Source organism: Mytilus edulis, chromosome 5 (assembly GCF_963676685.1).
Source record: "Mytilus edulis chromosome 5, xbMytEdul2.2, whole genome shotgun sequence".
Taxonomy (NCBI): Eukaryota; Metazoa; Mollusca; class Bivalvia; order Mytilida; family Mytilidae; genus Mytilus; species Mytilus edulis.
Window position 1 is genome coordinate 92,578,701 of NC_092348.1, and position 22,031 is coordinate 92,600,731.

Here is a 22,031-nt window from a genome sequence, read left to right on the forward strand (position 1 = left end):
AAAAATTGTAAGGTATTGAAAATTGAATGGCCAACACTTAAAATGCTTGATTCAGGTGACTTTTCATTAGGCTACCTAGGGGTGAATCCAGCCATTTTCAAAAGGGGGGTCCCAACCAAGGATAAAGGAAAAGGGGGGGGGGGGGGTTCCAACCATATGTCACCATTCAAATGCATTAATTGTCCAAAAAAAGGGGGGGTTCAAACCCCTTGACCCCTCTAATGGATCAGCCACTGCTACATGTGATAGCACTTTAGCAACTTTAAACTTAAATTCCAGAGAAAAAAAAATAATATCTTTTGAATGATATGAAATGGAAGAGACCACTTGCAAACACAAATTCTTATTACACAATGGATTCTATTAGAAGGCATTAAAAGCTCTTTTTGTGACACACAGTATAATATCTGGGTGTTCATCCCAGAATATCATTTCATAATGGAAATGTTTTGCCAATAATCATGTGATATTGATATTGTTTTAATTCTGTAAGTTCAACAGCAAAGTTTTCTTAATCTATCAGCCTTCCATTACATAATTCTGTATTGATTTGTCTATAAGCTACAAATTGAAGGTTTTATTAGCAAACTTTCATTTCTGTTACTAGCAGAATTGTTTCTAATAAATAACAGGGACTAATTCTAATTATGTCTTATAAATAAGTAAAGGAAGGGTGAAGTTGGATGTCTGTATATAAATAATTAAATTAATGACCAGCTGCAGTATACATTTGAATATTCTAAAATAACAAGAAAATGATCAATTATTATGCAATAGTGGTTTCACAATTGTCATAAAATGTCTTGGGTCATTCCACCATTCTACCATAACATCATTATATATTGTGTTATGAATACAGATATTTAGTTGATTTTTCATAAAATGATGAGTAACATTTAAAATTTGTTTCAATTTTCTGAATCTGCTTCATAACAAGACTTTCAAATAAATTGGACTCTCATGAAAATAGCACTTGTACGTTTACTAAACCTGTTTATTTGTTTTGACTGCGAAGTTGACTTGATCTATTTGGTATGTTTTTGTGAAAGAATGATTTACAAACCATGTTTGTACCTCATAGTAGCGATGTTTGACATATTTAAGACAGAAACAATAGACCTTTTTCACGGGTCCAATATTTGTCAAGTCTGCGATTTTTGTTGCAGAAAGCTCTACAAAGAGATAGTGATCCAACGGCTGCTGCATTAGCTAACTTCTTAAAAGCTTTATATTTTAGAAGGTAGAAGACCTGGATGCTTCATACACTGTATATAGATGCCACATGTTTAGATGTTTCTGTCAGTCACATGTCCAATGTTTTTTACCTCATTTTCATGGGTCAGTGACTACATGAAAAAAGTTCAGATTTTTTGTCATGTTAATTTCTATCATATTATGAGTATAAGAATAACTATATTTGGTACGTGTAGCTTGCAAGGTTCTCATACTCGTCAGACAGTTTTCACTTGACCTCGACCTCATTTCATGGATCAGTGAACAAGGTTAAGTTTTGGTGGTTAAGTCCATATCTCAGACACTATAAGCAATAGGTCTAGTATATTCAGTGTATGGAAGTACTGTAAGGTGTATATGTCCAACTGGCAGGTGTCATCTGACCTTGACCTCATTTTCATGGTTCAGTGATCAAAGTTCAGTTTTTGAGTTTTGGTCTTTTTTTCTTATACTATATGCAATATAGGTCAACCATATTTGGTGTATGGAAATATTTTATTATGATGTACATGTCAGTCTAGCAGGTTGTATTTGACCTTGACCTCATTTTCACTATTCATTGCTCAGCGTTAAATTTTTGTGTTTTTGTCTTAAACTACAAGAAATGCTTCAACTATATTTAGTGTATGGAAGAATTATAAGCGGTATATGTCTGCCTGGCATGGTTCATCTGACCTTGACCTAATTTTCATGGTTCAGTGGTCAATGTTTAGTTTTCTTGGTTAAGTCTTTCTTAGAAACTTTAAGCAAAACATCAACCATATTAAGGGTATTGAATGATTGTAAAGTACATGTACATGTATTTCTTGTTTGGTTTATATGACCATGACCTCATTTTTTGGATCATGTACATGTTATGTTTATGTGATAGTCATAGTAAAGCTTTCTTTTTAGGACTTTCAACATAATATCAATGAAAAGTTAAGAAGGCGAGACATTTCAGCGTGTGCACTCTTGTTATATGTAGTTGAGTAACGTTGATGTACAGGCCTATATGAATAAAAAGACAGGCATAGTAGACTTCAAAAGACAGAAACTCAATGGCAAAAACCGCCAAAAGACATCTTGATAGCAACTTAGTCTTCGATACAAATAGATGTTTTGAAAAGTTGTAAACTAGTCAAACAGAAACAAACAAATATCTGCCATCTAACCACATATTCTGTAAATAACAACAACATAAAGATATAACATAAGACAACCATTAATGTGGTTCCTAAAACCTTCATTATGACTGAATCCTTGCTCTTGTCTACAACTTGCTTATTGTTGGGTTTTTAAGTTGGACCAAAACATGTAATTTCATGATAAAATTAAAGTGCCTTTGGGATATTTTTTCATGTTTTAGTTTAGAAAAGTTGATAAATGTGTAGTCTATTTGAACAATTTTAAAAATTGATAATAAAAGAAATATGATATATTACTTTCCCACTGAAATATTTATAATTACATGTATATCATATTATGTACAAAACCAATGATTAATGAGGATTTAGTTTCTCCAGTTGTAAAATTAAATATTTTAATTTGTTTCAAAGCAATTGAGGGGCTATAGGAGCTTCCCAAGCATTCATATTTGTGTGCACTTTCTTTGTTAACTTACAACCATACCATGTTATGCCTAAAGATGTCTTTTATATACTGACCTTATGCCACAAGATGATGGTCACTTGACTCATTTTTAGAAATACAATTTTCAAATAATGACTTTCTCATGAGATGATGGTCACTTTGCTGTATAGCAAAATGACCATCATGGAGACAGACCATATTCCTTAAGATGACTGTCACTTGACCAGTATTTAAAATGCATCCCTACCATATGCCTGAACTTGGTCGCTTGACATGTATTTAAAAAAAATTGATAACAACCTTCAAGCATCAAATTAACTATCTCAAGGAGAACTGTCTCCTCTGTCTTGGAGCAGAAATTATTTGGGAACAGTGATAAAAAAAATGCAGGCAATTTGGTTAATTGTTTATTAAGTTAATAGGATAAATTATGATCTATTCATCTGTCATGGCTGTTGATGCCTAGAAACCAGTTTCTTTCTTTTCATATCCTCTTTTAACTTTAAAACAAAAACAGAAAGTTCTACTACTGTAAATTCAGAAATTATTGCGATTTTGTCATTTCAGACTTAAATGTGATTTTAATTTTTACGATTTTGAGAAAAATCCTGTTTGATTCATATAAAATATTTCAAAATGTGGGTTTAAATTATTGCGTTTACAACTCTGTCACATTTTTCGTAATAATAAAAACCTGGCAAGGATTTCTGAATTTACAGTCTCTGAAAAAGTAGAAATGTTGAACCATTTATAGCGAACCCTATGATAGTTTTCCATAGATTCACCTGCAAGTTACCTGTCGATTTAAACTTTTGTAAGTTCTATTGTCCCATCTAACAAATACAACAGGTATTGTTTTCTGTATAGTTCATTCACCAGGACCTTTAAATTTCTTCTAGGAGAAATATATCACTCATTGATTAATTTACCTGACCAAAAAATTATCTGTTTTTTTATTGAAATACTTCTATAAACTCACATAAACTGTATGTAATATTGTATTTATTCAATATTTCATTAATATATTTTCAATCTGTTCAATATAAAATCTGATTTAATAATAAAAAGTTTATTTTAGACACATTTTTTAGTATTTTCCAATGAATTTGCATGTTTTTTGTTGGTGTTAATTTATAGACTATGTTTATGAAGACCTTAATTTAAAAATAATAATATTCAAATTTTTATTTATCAAACACACAAAAATATTTATTGAATATTTGATCAGAAATCAACGTTTAATTTTTAAATCATTATTAATATTGAACACATTAAAAACGAGTTTTTGGTATTGAATAAATACAACACCACATGCAGTTTTGTGAGTCCTTTCTTAGTATTGGTATAAGTATTTTTTCATCATTGACAGTTCAATTTTTTGTTCAGGTATATTAATCAATGAGTGATATATTTCTCCTAGAAGAAATTTAAAGGTCCTGGTGAATAAACTATACAGAGAACAATACCTGTTGTATTTGTTAGATGGGACAATAGAACTGCCAAAAGTTTAAATCGACAGGTAACTTGCAGGTGAATCTATGGAAAACTATCATAGGGTTCGCTATAATTCTTTTTTGGGAGGTTTACATGAAAATACATCCATCACCCAATTACTGATGTTGAAGATAGTGCATTTATCTCCTCTAAATGCAGAGTATTGGTATGTGTCTTACTATAATGTACCTACCTCTAAAGATTTTCATCTTGAAAAGATTACTTGACTAATATGACAAATGTTTGCCTTTATTTGATACAATGTTTTTATTTATATACATGTATATGTTTAATAAAAATTGTTCTTTTATTGCAGAGAATGAAAACTTCTCTGTAGTGGAATATCATGCACTGCAGAAAGAATTGGACGAAAGGAATACACAGAGGGATGAACTGTTGTTTAAAATAAAGGTAATATACACACATTGCTTTTATTGACCATGAATTGCATGGTTGAAGTCCTTGGTGTCAAAACGTTTAGCTGGGGTAGTTCTAAAAAAGTATAGAGGGTTATACAGGCCATAAAAGAATGGTGGCCGCCATCACAACTACAGGTGGGATTGGGGACGAAGGGGTTAATATGTTGATATGAGAAATAGTCTTACCCATAATTAAAAATTTGCATCAGTGAAAGTTAAGGAAAGAAAAGGAAGTTTGGATCCTCTCAGGAATTTTCATTCAGCTCAGGCTTGGATGACAAGTCTTATCATAGATATGAAATCTTATTACTGAATGGCTTGAAATTTTCCCTTTCACACTGCCATTATTGTCATTATCTAATAACTTTGATGAACATATGTTAGCAAGCTACTTCTATATTACTGTAAAGAAATTATTGTGATTTTATCATTTTAGACTAATAATTCGATACATGTATTGATAAAAATCCTGTTTAATTCATGTAAAAAATTTCAAAATGCGAGTTTAATTTATTGCAATAATAAAGGTTATAACCCTGTTGCATTTTTCACAATAATAAAAAACATTGCAATAATTTCTCAATTTGAGGTACTGTAGATAAATATTGTATATATAGCAAAGTGTTTCTTCTATTGTTCTAGACTCTGACAGATAAGAACAAGCATTATAAATCACGTCTGGAGAAGGAGGAGCTGACAAAACGACAACAAATGAAGATTCTGTGTAAAAGTCAGGAGACACAACTCCAAGAGAAGGATAACCTCATTGATAATCTACAGAGTATTATCGAGGAACACGAGGAACAACTCGTAGACATGGAACACAAAATAAATGGTAGGTCAAATAAAAAACCAGAGGTCAAAATTAAATGGAATAGTATTGAGTAGTAAGTGTACATTGGGCCTAGGTGGCAAGTTGGTCTAAGTAGTTTAAACTATGTAGGAGGTTATCAATTACTTCCCTTAGGAAGTCTATAAGGGGCTAGCACTGCAAATGGCAGAAGATCACTAAAAAAATATTTATACACAGTTATGTATAATATTGCTGTTTTAACCAATTGATTGTGAGAAAATTTATTTCTTAGCCTTCAATTATACTTATTTATGATAAGTTTATGAAAACAGTGCCCCAAGTATTTACAATATTCTTCACGAACAATATAGTATACAGCCTTTATAAACACTTGAACTATTTGTTAAATAAAATATAGATTTAAATGATGCTTTAGTATTTGAAATGAGATATAAGGGTATTAATCTCTTGTTATATAAATGTTATTGTATGATTACTGGTTTGTAGAGTTGGGGGTAAGTTAGTTTTAAAATATGAATATATATCATGTAAAACACACTAAAGATTGGTTAAACTGGTAAGAAAATTTCTTTATGTTCATAAAAACTTCTTTTTTCATTTAATATTGTCATAGATAGAACTTCAAATTCAAAATGTATGTATAACAGTTATATCAGATTCAGACTATGAGTTAAAAACAGGTTATTATAATTTGTTTCAAAATTATAACCAACTTTTGTCAAATATGTATTTTTACCTGAACACATGAGCCTATTATGGGGGCCTAGTTTTAGGTCTCATAGTACTTTTAATGAAAGATTCTTTATAATTAGCTATTTTTACAAAATAGTCTTAAAGTTGCATTAGATATAACATACGAAAAATAGTAAAAATATGATTTGTTTTGGTTCAATCATTAAAATTGAATAGTGAAATAATATTTTCTTCTTAGCAACCAGCTTGGTTCAATTTTGTAAAACAAAAGAAGCTAAGAAACATCTCTGATTAATTATTCACTTACAAGTGAATAATTCAACCTCATTGAATCAGTATTTATGTGACCTTCAATTAACTCCTTATCTAGATGGGATCTGCGTAAATTAGGCACATCCAGCTATTAAAAGGCAAAGAATGTCAGCATTGAAAGTGAGACAAGGGTAAACCATTTGCTTGATTAATTCTATCAACAAAATCCCATTCTTATACATGTACAGGTAAAAAAAAATAATGATTGATATATGTGATAACTATATTTGCTTTAGAAGGAGCTAGTCAAAAACACTATTCAGAGATAAGAAATCACATATAAAAGGATGGATATAATAAAAAACCTGATTGGTGATAATGAATTTGTTGTCAAGGTGGTTAAACTTCCATAGAAGTATGAATGAAAAGCGATATGGATTTACATACTTTTATGTTTGTGATACAGGGTATATTTGAAATGAATTACAAAATATGCAATACATTCAAAAACCTATACTTTGGATTCTTTTATTGTCATGGGTACCAATTTTTGTGAAACCCCTGTATATTCATGAAGATATAATTTCATGGTTTTGACAAAGTCTGCACTCATTTTATGAAAAAAATTGTAATTCTTTGAACATTTAAATTAATGAAAATCGGTATCCAACGAATATTAATGAATGCACAGTATGCAATTTTCAAAAGAGGTCTTTATGTATAGTAATACAGTGTTATGATTTTGTAGGTAATATGAATACCATACCTCCAGGTAGTTATAAACAACCTCCATCTGTCAAACTTATAGAAGACATCAAGAGACTTCAGATAGAAAAAACATCACTCACAACAAAACTGGAAACAATTACATCAGAAATGGAAAATCATTCTTGTTCTTCTAAGGGGGATAACTCTAGCGACATCAGTGACTTGCAACAAGTTATAGAAAGACTGGAAGATAAAAATCGTAAATTAGAACAGGAATTGCAATTATATAAAAGTCATGAAAATGATAATACAGGGCCGTGTCATACTGACACGGAAAAACAAGTGGACAAATTACAGACCGATAATGATAAGTTACACGAAGAAATAGAGGATTTAAAAAGGACAAACAGTCGGACATCAGATCTGTTTAAGTTGAGTACCCAGGAACAACAACAATTACAGGACGATCTAGTCAAACTTAGTTCAGAAATCAAAATATTTGATGAAAAAATAACGAAAAAGAATAGTGAATTACATAAATTACAGGCAAGACACAGGGAGGAAGTCAGTGATTTAAAAAATCAAAATCAGGAACTTTCACAGAAAGTCAGGAACCTTCAGGCAGAGATTATGTCACTGCAGGCAAAAAGTCCAGAAGTAAGTTTATACAAATCTTCTTCAGAATTAAGTTGCTTAGTAAACTATTCATAATGTCATTTCTTTGCCTTTTGTATATTTTTGTACTTGGACCAAATGCTTTATATGTGGTAAAAGTTTTGCTTATTGTTGAAGGGTTAACAGTGATCTATAGTTGCTATCTTCAATGTCTTAGTTTAAACATATTTATTTATAGTGGATTGGGAAACAAGTTTTGTAACTTATAATAACCTCTTTCCACTTTGCGGGTGCCAGTGCTGCCTTGTAGCGGCATTAGCCTGCTCTTTTTCAAAATCTTCAAGGGTGTCTTTAACGTGGAAGAGATATGGTTCTCTCCTAACACGGGTCAGCCATTTATGGTTCCCTCCGAAGTATAATCGTTTTCTCAAGACTATACTCTCAAATGGTGTCAATGTCATTTGGTCTCTGGTGTAGATTTGTCTCATTACCAATCATACAACTGCTTCTTATTTTTTATCATCTATTTTTAGGTAGTGACAAAAATAAAGAAGGTAGAAATCCAGATAGAATCAGAGCAGTTAAAAAGTTCTTACATCTCCTGTCAACAAGACAAAGATGTCTTACAGTCCAAACTGACCAGTGTCCAGTTAGAGATTGAAGAGTGTAAACAAAAATTGACATTGTCTCACAGCAATAATACTCAATTACTTGAACAGGTATAATTAAAAAATCTGACCAATATCCAAGGATTAAATATAAACAAACATACTTAGTGAATCTTAAAAAAATATAATGTTCAGTAAGTACATCTTGAAAATTGCTAATGATAATTTTGTATTGGAACAAAAGTATTAGGTGTGAACATTAATGGTTATGGTTAATGAAGAGAATTGCTGTGGACAATCCAAATTTATGATAGTTTATTTTTATTCATTAGTAATACAAACTGTTGAAAATTTCAGTGGAAGACAAGAAAATCCTTCTTGATTCATTGGAAAACATCCTTTGAAGTTGCTTCCATGTATTGAATTGATAACTGTTCAATCTATTCTTTTGAAATTTAATATGTTTTTACTATATTGATGCTTTTTAATATTGCCATTCAGGAGTAATGGCTGTTCATCAACATTTGGATTTTTTTGTTGTTGTTGATATATCTATGTAAATATGCAATTTGTTTCTGACTGTACTATCTTAATAGTTTTTTTAAACTCCTTAGGTACAACATTGGCAGAATCAGTATTCCAGTCTAGAGTCAGAATCAGAAGTAGCCCTTCAGGCAGCAGCAGAAGACAAGGAGAGGACAGTAGCAGACGTCAGAGAAGCCATGAAATCATCCATGCATAACCTACAGAAGCAGTATAATGTCATGTGTCAAAAAATTGGTGTTTTAGGGTCATTGTATTCTGATCTGACAGAGTCATATATACTGATAGAAAAACAAGCTAAACAGTTTCCTAAAATTATAAAGAAAACTGTCACAGACGTAACAAAACAGGTATGTTTCCAAGTATAAATTAAGAATGTACGGAATGTGAAATAGTCCTTTTCAGGGCTTCTCCAGAAATGAATATAGATGAGGTGGAGAAGGGAAGGGAAGGAAGTCCAAAGAAATTTTCATAAATTGATAATTTCTTTTGTTTATGCTTAATTATCATTGTTTTTAGAAACAAACCACTTATCATAGACCTTTTCTTGATCCGTTTCTTTGTAAGACAAAAACATAAACATATAAGAAATTTGAAAAATGATGAAAGATAGATTGTTATAGTTAGAAATCCATACAATATAGTTTGAAAATTGAATATTGAGGCACTAATATTAATCAAAACATAAACAAAAGAACAATTCAGAACATTCGAAGAATGTCAAAAAAATTGTGCCAACTGAAAAATAATTTTATCTGGTGTTTTGGCTACATTACTTGTTTTTAAGTCAAGATGACATTTTTTTTGAAACTTTGACATATTTTACTAAACTTAAAAACTTGAAAATAATGCTTAAAAAATTATACAATGAATTAAAACTATATACATGTACTGTTTATATTACAGACAACAAAAGCAATAAGTGAAATAAATGAATACAATAAGGAATTGGTGAAGAAATACCACAGGGAGATGTTTTTAAGGAAGAAATACCATAATGAACTTGTAGAACTAAAAGGTTAGTAAAAAACATAGGTTATACAATGTGTAGATGTATATGTATTATTCGAGTCAGTTTTTTGTACTCCTACTCCAAATTAACCAATCAAATTGCTTGATTTCATGTCTCGAGCATGATTTTTGTGCTCCGAGGTCTGAGCAAAGTTTTATGACTTCAACCCCTGGACTAATTATTGTAATAAGGTGAGCAAACAAAAAAAATTGTTTTTAGATTATGGTGTATTAATGTTTGAACTTATATATGGGGAAAGGGCTGATGGATTTTTTTTCTTCATCATAGGTAATATAAGAGTGTTCTGTAGAGTAAGGCCAAAAATCAGGGAGGATGGTAGTGGCGCTATGGCAAATGATGTCATAGATTACGATAGAGATGATGACGGATTGTTATATGTGGCCAATAAAGCCAGGACTCAGACATTTGAAGTGGATAAAGTCTTCACACAAACCAGCACTCAACCAGAGGTATGTACAGTTCAAAAGGTCATTAGTGTGGATTCATCTATTTTTTGTGGGTACCAAATTTCGTGGATTGAGAAAATTTTACATATTGGTGGATATCTGATATTGAGGTTTTGTCAAAATCTGTAAACAACCAAATAGGAAATATATAATTTGTTAAACATTTAAATTTTGAATCACTGCTATCAATGAAATCTACAAACATTGGTATCTCACAAATAATAATGAATCCACAATAGTCTAATCATCCTTCAGCTTACTGTAAACCAACTTATTTTCGTGGAAACTTTATTTGGCTTTTAGCCTTTTCTATCCCGATTTGCAGCAATTTAATTCGGGATTTTCAAATTCACTTGATGTAGTTAGATAAGGAAAGATCGATCCAAGTTTTGGATTTTTGCGACAATTTTTTTCCCCAATATTTTCTACTTGCAAAATTACCCCTTACCTGTACCAGCCTTCTCTTTTATGATGATATTTTATGAATACTATTATTAAGAGAACTAAATTTTATTTAAAACTGACACTTTTAAATGTCCATGTTTGACTTTGTAGACCACCAAAGATATTTTGAACTATAGGCTTTTTTTTATTTCCATGCCAATATGGCAATTATTAAGTATGTAGAAGAGTTTTTATACGCCTGTTTACGGGACGTATCATGGTATACCTCTGTCTGTCTGTCTGTCTGTCCATCCATCTGTCTAACCAATTTGCATGATACTTTGGTGTCAAAATTGTTTATAACTATTGATGTGACCTTTAACGGTTCACTTTTACAAATTGTGACTTGATGGAGAGTTGTGTCATTGGCACTCATACCACTTCTTCTTATATCTATATAAATGTCAAATATTAAAAAAATGCAAATGGTTTAGTTCATAAGAAACCATGTAAGATTTTGCTGCTATTTTTGCTAAATATGTGCATTTTAGATCCCACATATAGCACACAATAATGAAGTGTACTTAAACACTGTTATCAAGCTATATTATTTGTTTTGATTGATAAAGTGCAATTGTAAATCATCCAAACTCTTTGTTATTTACTGTAACATAGAAAATAGATATATGTGGTATGAGTGTCTATGAGACAACTCTATAGATCCAAGTCACAATTTGTTAAAGAAACCATTATAGGTCAAAGTACCATCTTCAACACAGAGCCTTGGTTCACATCAAACAGCAAGCTATAAAAGGCCTTAAAAATGACTAGTGTCACTGGGGTAAAGCTGATGACCGTAACTGCATTCACGGTCATCCCAAGATGTCGGATGAAAAATTAGGTCAGTTTCTGTATTGTCTGTTCAAGTGTTTCTATATCATTTTCTTTACAAATCATACATTGAAACGATGTAAATTTATAAAAGAATCACTCGGAAATCACTAATTACTTCTGAGAAATGTGCATGAAACGGGAAATTCGATTTGAAAAAATCGCAAAGATGACCGTAAATCACAATCGAGATGACCGTAACAGAATCAGCGATTCATAACAAGGCTGACCGTAACTGCTTTTAAGATGACCGCAATTTGTAAATGATGACCGTAACTTTTAAAGGATGACCCTCAATTCTAAGAAATATCCGTATTTATATAACTATCTTTTTGTATCAAATGATTAATCGTGTTGGTATACACATATTAATATGAGAGTTTTATCCTATAGGTAGAAGAAAATAAGACGTGCTTCAAATGCAAAGATTACCATATGTATCTTTTTTTACAGTAGAGTGTTTAATTTTTAAAATGAATTTGCCAAAAGACATGCAAATGAACAGGAAGGGAAAACATGCTACAAAAGCGCGATAAAATGACAACTTACAAGCATAATGAAAAAAATGCGGTGCACAGTTTAACTGCTCGACATAAGATTTTTGTTTGTTTCTGGGATTCCTTTTAATGACATATAATAAATACACATTTTTAAAAATGCCAAACAAAATGCATGTGCACCCATTGATATTATATCGTCTTTCATTTTGTCGTGCAAATAAAATAACAGAAATATTTTGAAAATATCATTCGAATAAACTAGTGAAGGTGAGCTCCAGCAAAGTAGATCCTTAAAATAGTATTGTACGAAAAGCGTATCACAAGGCGGAACGTTGTCAATTTGTATATACAATGTATACAGAAATGTTATTCATACAGTCAGGATTCTTCTTCTTCAAAATTATGTCCCCATTACGCCAGTTCATGCTCACAATCGTAGAAATGGAAGCCATTGTAGGGATGACGCTCTGCCAATTTTGCTCTTGAAAACTGATAAATTTATCCACATAGCACCATTACGATCGATCGTTATATGTCAGTTATATTTTAAAAGACAAATGTATCTACTAGCTAATGAGCATTAGTTAATGATCTTGTCTGCATTGATTCAACTTAAAAATATTGTCTGTTCGGATGTCAGATGGAATTTTTGAAAATTCTTAAGCATTTAAAAAAAATCTAATTAAATATTTCGTGGAAGGGCAGACTAAACAATGTTAGTGGTTGAAGATTATAAACCCTAGTTATCACACACAAGAACATCATATTTTTTCGAAGATATCCATTTTCATCATCCAAATTAAAAGACTGTCGTCAAGTACTTTTAGAAAAAAATAGCTATTCGAACACACCTACTCTGTTTTTGTGATTCATCTCACTTGACCCATATATTTCATCTTTTCGTACTGTCATTTGTTTACGTTATAAAGTCAACCTGTAGCTTTGATATATAATAATGATAGAATCTGAAGCGAGATGCTATATAAAATACTCTTGCTTTGTACGTTTTAAAGACAAAATATACACTCAAACATGCCCTAACATAAAAAGGTGCACTCGATTTTTCTCTTTTCGATACAATCGTATACCTGTTTTGGGGAATTTTTTCTTGATTCACATAATGGAAGGGCAGACACGAAAATTTCTGAACTATAAGATTGATATGTTCTCCGTCCGTGATAAAAAAAATCGGAGGTTATGCATTTTCTACATCCAACTTATAGATACTATATATAAAAAAGAAGATGTGGTATTATTGCCAATGAGACAACTATCCAGAAAAGACCAAAATGACACAAACATTAACAATTATAGGTAACCGTAAGGCCTTCAACAATGAGCAAAGCCCATACCGCATAGTCAGCTATAAAAGGCCCCGATAAGAACCATGTCGTCGACTTGATATCTTATTGTTTTGCATTACTATGTAATAGATACATTGAAAACTTATGCAAATGGTGTTTTTAAAATAAGAAAATAGTCGTTTTATTTGTTTCTATTAACTTTTTAGAATTTTGTTACTATATCAAACATTACAGTTAACATTTATCGCTTTTTCGATACACACAGAGCTTCGATTCTTTTGTTCTATTTCAAAAGTGTTTCCGCCTGCATATACCAAGACAAATTAAGATTTTAATCTGCTTCCTCTGGAACCATACACATGGGCTCGATTACCAAATATTCGTATGTATTATTAATGTTTTTAATGCTCCATTTATTGGCATTATGTTTTTCTGGTCTGTGCGTACGTTCGTCCGTTCGTCTGTTTGTTTGTCCAGCTTCAAGTTAAATAAAATTGAAACTTAGTACACATTTTCCCTATAGTATGATCTTTTTAATTCTAATGCCAAATTACAGTTTTATCCCATTTTCATAGTCCACTAAACATAGAAAATAATAGTGTAGATGAGGCATCCGTGTACTAGGGACACATTCATGTTTCTTCAAATTTTCGTCGTATCGCTGTCAATTTGTGTTAAAATTTTAACGTCGATGACGCAACGTTAGATATTGCTACTACCACGAAAAATAGCGTTAAGTAAATATTTGACCGGAAATTTTTTATAGAAATGCTGAAATAAATATTTCAAATTATACATGAAAATAAAGATTGATTCTTACATTTTCACATAATGATAGAGAAAGAATAAAAATATAATATTCATAGGCTTAGGAAGACACAGATTATCCAAAAAAACGTTTACTTAACGTTGTCCCATGTAACAAGTAACATGCAAACTCGGAACATAAAACTCGCACAATTCGCGAAATGTTCACGCAACTCTTCGAAATTTTGCATGAACATTCTATGACGTGATATATTTCAGTATTGGTTAACATGGCTGTCTCCATTTAAAATTTGCATACATATTTTCAAAAGAATATGATGTACGGAAATGTCCCATCGGAAATTTAATTTGGAAACTTCAAACATTTCAGTTCAAAAATAAAATTTTGACAGAAAATTCATTAAATTGTAAGCACGATCGTTTTGTACTAAGTGTAATCTTCCAAAATTCGAATTGAAAAATAAATTGAGCTACATATTCAATTCAAAACAATAGATTTACAATGTCTTGCGGAAATGTCCGAGTTAAACTTTCATGCCTTCACAAAACTTTTACGGCCAAAAAACAGAGATTTGATTTCGTGAAGATTATTTTTCGGCTTTGATAACCATACCAATAAAAAGTACTTTTAAAGTTGAAGTTAGTACACCAAATAGCATTAACATTACAGAGTTATTTATAAAAAATACGGATTAATGAAAATGTCTTGCAAGTTTGTCCGTTATCATAATTTTACGTCGCCAGAAGCGTTATGCTAGCTAAAGGGACGGCATCAACTGCATTCGCTTGTTGCTTCCTCCACTAAATATATATGTCCTGCTTTCAACAAAACGAAATGATGCGCACATTACAAAAATACACATCTATAAGACGATCAAAAAGTAAGAAAACTTCAGTATCATAACTACATGTATAAGCTATTGTATGTTGCTGCTTGAATAAAATCATACTCGGGTTGATTAATATATAATGCATCAATATTCCTAAAAAAACACATAATTACTAGCAGTAAAATTGCATTTCCTATGTTAATTATAAAATCATATTGGATTAATTTCTCACGGCATTTACATTTGTGTGTTATACTTTGCATTTACCAAAAAAGGAAAGCAGGAAGAATTAGATAGTGTGCGTTTTCAATTTAACGTCATTTTTCTGTTACACTAAATGGTAGCAATATCTGACGTTGCGTCCGATCGATATCAATAAATATTTCATTGTTTACGAGAAACATGCAATTTACTATCATTGTTATAAATCCTAAATATGGCCAATTATATTATAGTTTAAAAAAAGAAATTTATGAAACATATTTATATCCGCTAACCGTGCCCCTATTGAGATCGACAAACTCAACAAAAAAGCTTTGAATACAATACGGATATTTCTTAGAATTGATGGTCATCCTATAAAAGTTACGGTCGTCCTATATAAATTACAGTCAGTCTTTACAAATTACGGTCATCCTTTACAAGTTACGGTCATCTTTTTACCAATCACGGTCATCCTTGTTTTATGTTACGGTCATCTTGAAAATATTTTGATTATGATTTACGGTCATCTTAACGATTTTTTCAAATCGAATTTCCCGTTTCATGCACATTTCTCGGAAGTAATTAGTGATTTTCGAGTGATTCTTTTATAAATTTACATCGTTTCAATGTATGATTTGTAAAGAAAATGATATAGAAACACTTAAACAGACAATACAGAAACTGACCTAATTTTTCATCCGACATCTTGGGATGACCGTGAATGCAGTTACGGTCATCAGCTTTACCCCAGTGTAGTGTGAAACCATTCAAACGGACAACCAAAGGTCTAATCTATATAAAAAATGAGAAATGAGATAGCTCCTTTATCATCCCTACCATCACCACATCCCCCCAAAAATTCCTGTTTCTTTTGGTCTTTTCTCTTTATCAAAATGAAATTGGAATGCGTCTACGACAGTTTTCTAGATAAAAGTCCATTATTTAAATGGGCCCCATTGTTAAAAGCATCTTGGCTAGCAATGATCCAGTCCCCTCCCTTCCAGGCTAGTGAAAATGTCTTTTAATGGACCTATGTAGAAATGGGATTGTATTATTATCTTATGGGTATTGTTTCATATAAAGATTATAGAAATATTAGTCCATTTTAAAAACTTTTCACTTGACAATTAATGATTTTATTACTTAAAAGTCACAAAATTAAATAGGGCAATCAATCAAGTAAAAATGTTCTTTTTTTGGTTTGAAAAATTTCTATCCACAACCAAAACCAAGTTGTGTAAGGTATAATGAATTAACCTGTCTATTTGTCAGTCAGTGGTTTAGTCCGTCCGTGTTTCAGTTCGTCCGTGTTTCAGTCCGTCAGTCCTGTTGTTGTAACAGCAATGCCTCTGAAACCACATGTCAGAATTTCATGAAACTTTGTTGGTAATATGGATATAGTATGTAGATGTTCATACCGATGGGAAAGTCTAGAAGTTATACCCTGTTGAACTTATAACTTTGATCCATATATACTACTGCAAGAGATTGTTATCACAACTCCTCTAAAACCACACAACAGAATTTTATGAAACTTTGTAGATAATAAAGAAAGACATGATATGTAGATGTGCATATCGTAAAGAAATTTTTAACAGTTGACTGTTGTAGTAGTAATGAGTCTTTAAAATTAAGAATCTGGTGAGAGTGTAGAGTCACCAAGGTTTTTTAATTGAGCATGTATTGTTCCGTTGTGTGCTTGTGAGAGTGTAGGGTCACCAAGGTTTTTTAATTGAGCATGAATTGTTCTCTTTTCAGGTGTTTGATGAAGTGAAGGCTTTAGTAACATCCTGCATTGATGGTTACAATGTGTGTATCTTTGCCTATGGTCAGACAGGCTCAGGGAAAACATTTACTATGGAGGTAAGACATGTGACTTGAAAAACAAAAAAGAAAAGTTATCTAGAGGTCAACATACAGTGTTCAACATGCATACAAATATATATATACAATGTGTCAAGTAAATTCTCTGAAGACTTAAAGAATAAGATGTGCATACTTGTGATGTAGAATAAAAAAAAAACTGTCAAGATGTAACTAAGGACAACCTCAAAGCTCCTGACATAAGATAATCACAAACAATTGTGGCAAGGTTAAAACTAGATGCATTTAGATGTTTTGTTTCAATCTTTAAAATCTAAAAGAATACATTAACTAATGCAAAAAAAAAGGACAGAAAAAGCACTTTACTCTATAGAAGGAGATTGTGTTTCCAATTATGGGCCCAAATATGGCCCCCAAAGGTCATTAACATTCCATATATAAAACTGGTATTATAGATTTAAAAAAATAGGCTCGATAGTACCATGACATCCGATACTGGACTATCAAAGAGTAGATTTCATACAGAAATATTAAAATCACAAGAAGTGAAGATCTTGTGCAATTCTCAGAGTAAATCTCTACAAAAATCTATGTATTGAAATCAAAAGAGAGTAAGTTTTAGTTTGAAGCTATATATATATTTGGGAATTGATGTTAATCCCCCAAAATACCAGAACCAATGATAAATAACAAGGAAATAATTATAAACTTTATTTGGGGTAAAAAAGAAAGATTTAAATTTAAAGGACAATTCCTAAACTTGTTTGTGTTTTTTTTTGCACAGTGTTACAATTTTTTGTAATTCATTTTTTCCCACTGTAGGGACCACAAAGTGATCCAGGTATAAATCAACGAGCATTGAAGGAATTATTCAGTGAAACGTCAACCAGGGGAGGCGACTGGCAGTTTACAATTACTGTCAGTGCTATAGAAATCTATAATGAAATGATCAGGTAAAACAGATAACAAAACAAGTTGTTGTCTTTCTTATTTTAGCCACAAAACACCTTTATCTGTGATTGAAATGTACCTTACACGAGTTCTGAATAAATGCTGCGATTGTTTACCATTATGTGTCACATTTTGACTAAATAAGTCTTATGACTTGCCAATAAACTCCTGAATTTATTGCATTTTGAAAAGATTTGAAATTTGGTAGTGAATTAAGTTTTGAACTTATGAAAAGTATAATTCCAGAACACCAAAAGACACCACAATCAAAAGTTTAAAAAAAAAGAAGACTTGTAGCTGACAACAAAACATTTGACTGAAAACTTTATATCAACTGCTTTAAATGCTACTAAAAAGGGTTGAGTCCCAAAAAGGAAAGCAATTTGTGCTCCACAAGTGGCACCCATCTTGTAAGTAGGTTTTGCTTTATTGCATTTCTTCTGGTAAAGTAGTAAAGGCTGTGTCATTTTAAACAAGGTACATGGTACGTAGAGAAGGTACTTTAAAACTCGATAACCATACAGGCCAATTTAGAATTCCACTGTAGATGACATTCACCTATAGTTGAAAATTTAAATAGCCTTATATTTGTCAAATGTTTTTTATGGAACAGCTCAAGATGAATTATGAGAAGACTTATAGCAAAATTCTCTACAGGTTTAAAGCAAAAAAAAATTTGCATCAATTTAGTTTATTTTGATCACTCAGAAAAATAATGTGAAACAAATATTTTTGATTTTTTTTTTTAGAGATCTGTTAAGTGATGATCCGTCCTATAAGATGGAAGTGAAGATGAATCCCGATGGAGGTGGGCTATATGTTCCTGGTCTGTCCTTTGTTGAAGTCAGTACTGTAGCACATGTCAATGAGGTAATATAATTATAAAACAGAATGAATATTGTCCAAAAAGTATCCTGTACATTTTCATACAACTCCATATAAAGACTTCAGTTACCACTTTTATATAACATATGCTATGTTTTGTAATTAAAAAAGAAATGTATTTATTGGCATACTATGTCTAAGTGAGTCAATTTTCTCATAACCTGCGCAATTGACATTGCTTATAAAAGTAGGTTAAAGTTAATATAAACATAAAAGGGATGTGAAAGGATTGCAAATGAGACAACTATCTACCATATGTCAAATGAAGTGGAAGTAACAAATTATAGGCAACTTACATGTATGACCTTCAACAATAAGAAATAACCCATACCATATGGTTGGCTATTAAATGCCCCAACATGAAAAATATGAAACAACTCAAATGAGAAAAGTAATGGCCAAATTGTAAAATTAGAATAAAATGTCACAATGTTTGAAATTTTAAGGTAGTCCTTTGTTTTTATGCTCCTGCCGTAATGGAGGGGGCAATAAGTTTTACTCTTGTCCCTCTGTACATACGTATGTACATCCATACACCCCAAAAATGGTTTCTGAACTCTAACTTAAGTTTGCCTCTACCAAATGTTATGAAACTTATCCACCATGCTTATCACCACTAAAGTTCCAAGTTTTAATTTTGGTGGCGTCACTTTTTACTGTTTTAGAGTTATGCCCCTTTACAAATGAAAAAAATGGTGATTTTTTGTTTCCTTTTTCTAACTTGAGTTTGCCTCAACCAAATTTTATGAAACTTATAAACAATGCTTATAACCATAAAACTCAGATCCAAGTTCAAATTTGGGTAGTGTCACTTTAACAGTTCTTGAGTTAAGTCCCTTTATAATGTTATATGAAAGCAAGGGCATTTTCTGTGTCCCATGGACACATTCCTCATTTATTTTCATATTAGACTGATGAATGCATTCAGATATTATTTATAACTGTGTTTCTCTACATTGAAATATTACCCAGAATTCATGCAATACTTTACATTTGACAGGTATTTTCTATTGGTCAGAAGAACAGAGCCACAGCAACAACAAACATGAATGAACATTCGTCCAGATCACATGCATTACTATGTGTTACTGTGACAGGGGTCAATAGGACAACAAACACTAAAACTATTGGTAAACTTTTAGTTAAATGATGCTGAATGACAATATGTGTGAAAAGATAACAATTCTAGTTATAGATGTACTTTAGGACTTTTGAGAAACACAACTCCAAAAGCCCAAATCTAATTTCAACATTTTAATTCACCCTCACTATTTAAATACAGAATGAGGTAAACCTGCTCATTTCTAAATCGGAATATGCTTGAACTTTAACTACATGGTTATTAACTTCTATTCTATCAGTTTGAATTTCATTTATACTTATTTGGACACTTTTGTCTCCTCCCCCCCCCCTTTCCAATTCACACACACACTCTTGGTGAAGGACACATTAGGTGCAATCTTATATAAGAAAATGCCTGTACTAAGTCAGGAATATGACAGTTGTTATCCATTTGTTTGATGTGTTAAAAGCTTTTAATTTTGCCATTTGATTAGGGATTTTCCGTTTTGAATTTTCCTCGGAGTTCAGTATTTTTGTGATTTTACTATTCACTTAAGTTTTCCTCATGCAAATTTCACGAAACTGAAACACAGTGGTAAGAACCAAAACTCTCAGACTATGAATTTGAACTGTTCTATTGAAAATTGCTATTTATTTGTTTGTTTCAGTACACTAACTTAAGTTTGTCTCATTTAGAGTTTATGAAACTCATATACAATGCTAAGCCTATGCTCATACACAATGCTAAGCCTATGCTCATACACAATGCTAAGCCTATGCTCAGATTTGACCACAAAAATATCAATGTTTTGTCATATTATAGGTAAACTGAACCTGGTAGATTTAGCTGGCTCAGAGAGAGTGAGTAAATCAGGAGCTGATGGTACCCGACTGAAGGAGGCTCAGAATATCAATAAATCTCTGTCTTCTCTGGGAGATGTTATACATGCCTTGAGATCTAAACAGAATTTTGTACCCTACAGAAACTCAAAGCTCACATATTTGTTACAAGATAGTTTAGGTAGGCAGTGTTTAATTCTTTTATTATATACATATATACAAGTATTTTGATGTGACTAGTCTGGTAGAATTGCTTACCTTTGTTTACACTTTGATAGACCTGGTTTAACTTCTTTTGATACCTATGTAAACAGTGTGTTGGTTTCACTGGAAACATTATTTTGAAGGAATCATATTAAAGAAATCCAGGGCTTCCAAGAAATGTACCTAATACATGTAAAAATAACAGGAATTATCAAAAACATTACACAGTACAATAGACGAAATCAATATACAACATTTTACTCAACAAAATAAATAAAAAAAAATTGTATACTTACATTGCACATACATTGTGGCAAAGTTTCCAGAATTTGCACATGACATACTGCATAAATTCAGAAAGTAATGTGCACATTTATGATTGCCAATTTGGTAAATTGCAAGATCAAAATAATGCGATTGCAAAAACATTTCGGAAGGAAATCACTGCTGTAATTATGACTACAAGTTTTTATTTTGGCAAATCAGATTCTGTTGCATTTTTCACATTTTATTATGAAATGAAATAATTTCTGAATACAGAAGGTTTAGAAATTAATGTGATGTTTATATTATTGCGAAAAATGCAGTATTGAATATTATTCATTGAAAAGCAAACTCATGTATTTTTTTGCAACTTTTTTCTGATTTACAAATGACCTCATTGTTTTATGATACAGGTGGTGATAGCAAGACTTTAATGATAGTACAGGTCGCTCCTGTGGAAAAAAATGTGGCAGAAACTATATGTAGTTTGAACTTTGCTCAACGGGTCAGAACTGTGGAATTAGGTCAAGCTAGTAAGAAAATGGAATCAGGAGACGTTGAGGTATATAAGTCATTACACAAACTTCTCATAACTGTAATGTACTTGAATGCTTACACAATGATAGACTATTTCTTAAAATTTGCAGTAGTTTAAGATATACTGTAGAAACATTCATTTTCTTTGGATTA

At 31.5% G+C, this 22,031-nt stretch overlaps 2 protein-coding genes across 12 annotated transcripts in view; one reads left to right on the forward strand and one right to left on the reverse strand.

Annotated features, from left to right (window-relative positions):
• LOC139525559 (tRNA-dihydrouridine(20) synthase [NAD(P)+]-like) overlaps positions 1-22,031 on the reverse strand; it is a 627,966-nt gene that overhangs the window by 31,204 nt on the left and 574,731 nt on the right. The window lies entirely within an intron of this gene.
• Positions 1-22,031, forward strand: part of LOC139525556 (kinesin-like protein KIFC3) — a 54,315-nt gene that overhangs the window by 26,991 nt on the left and 5,293 nt on the right. For all 11 annotated transcript variants that reach the window (XM_071320995.1, XM_071321002.1, XM_071320992.1 and 8 more), the window contains 13 exons: positions 4,616-4,710; positions 5,361-5,553; positions 7,226-7,842; positions 8,334-8,519; positions 9,023-9,301; positions 9,858-9,969; positions 10,252-10,433; positions 17,070-17,174; positions 17,958-18,088; positions 18,836-18,956; positions 19,972-20,101; positions 20,857-21,054; positions 21,755-21,903. In XM_071320995.1, the coding sequence (XP_071177096.1) occupies positions 4,616-4,710; positions 5,361-5,553; positions 7,226-7,842; positions 8,334-8,519; positions 9,023-9,301; positions 9,858-9,969; positions 10,252-10,433; positions 17,070-17,174; positions 17,958-18,088; positions 18,836-18,956; positions 19,972-20,101; positions 20,857-21,054; positions 21,755-21,903 (2,498 nt within the window). The remainder of the gene's footprint in view (positions 1-4,615; positions 4,711-5,360; positions 5,554-7,225; positions 7,843-8,333; positions 8,520-9,022; positions 9,302-9,857; positions 9,970-10,251; positions 10,434-17,069; positions 17,175-17,957; positions 18,089-18,835; positions 18,957-19,971; positions 20,102-20,856; positions 21,055-21,754; positions 21,904-22,031) is intronic.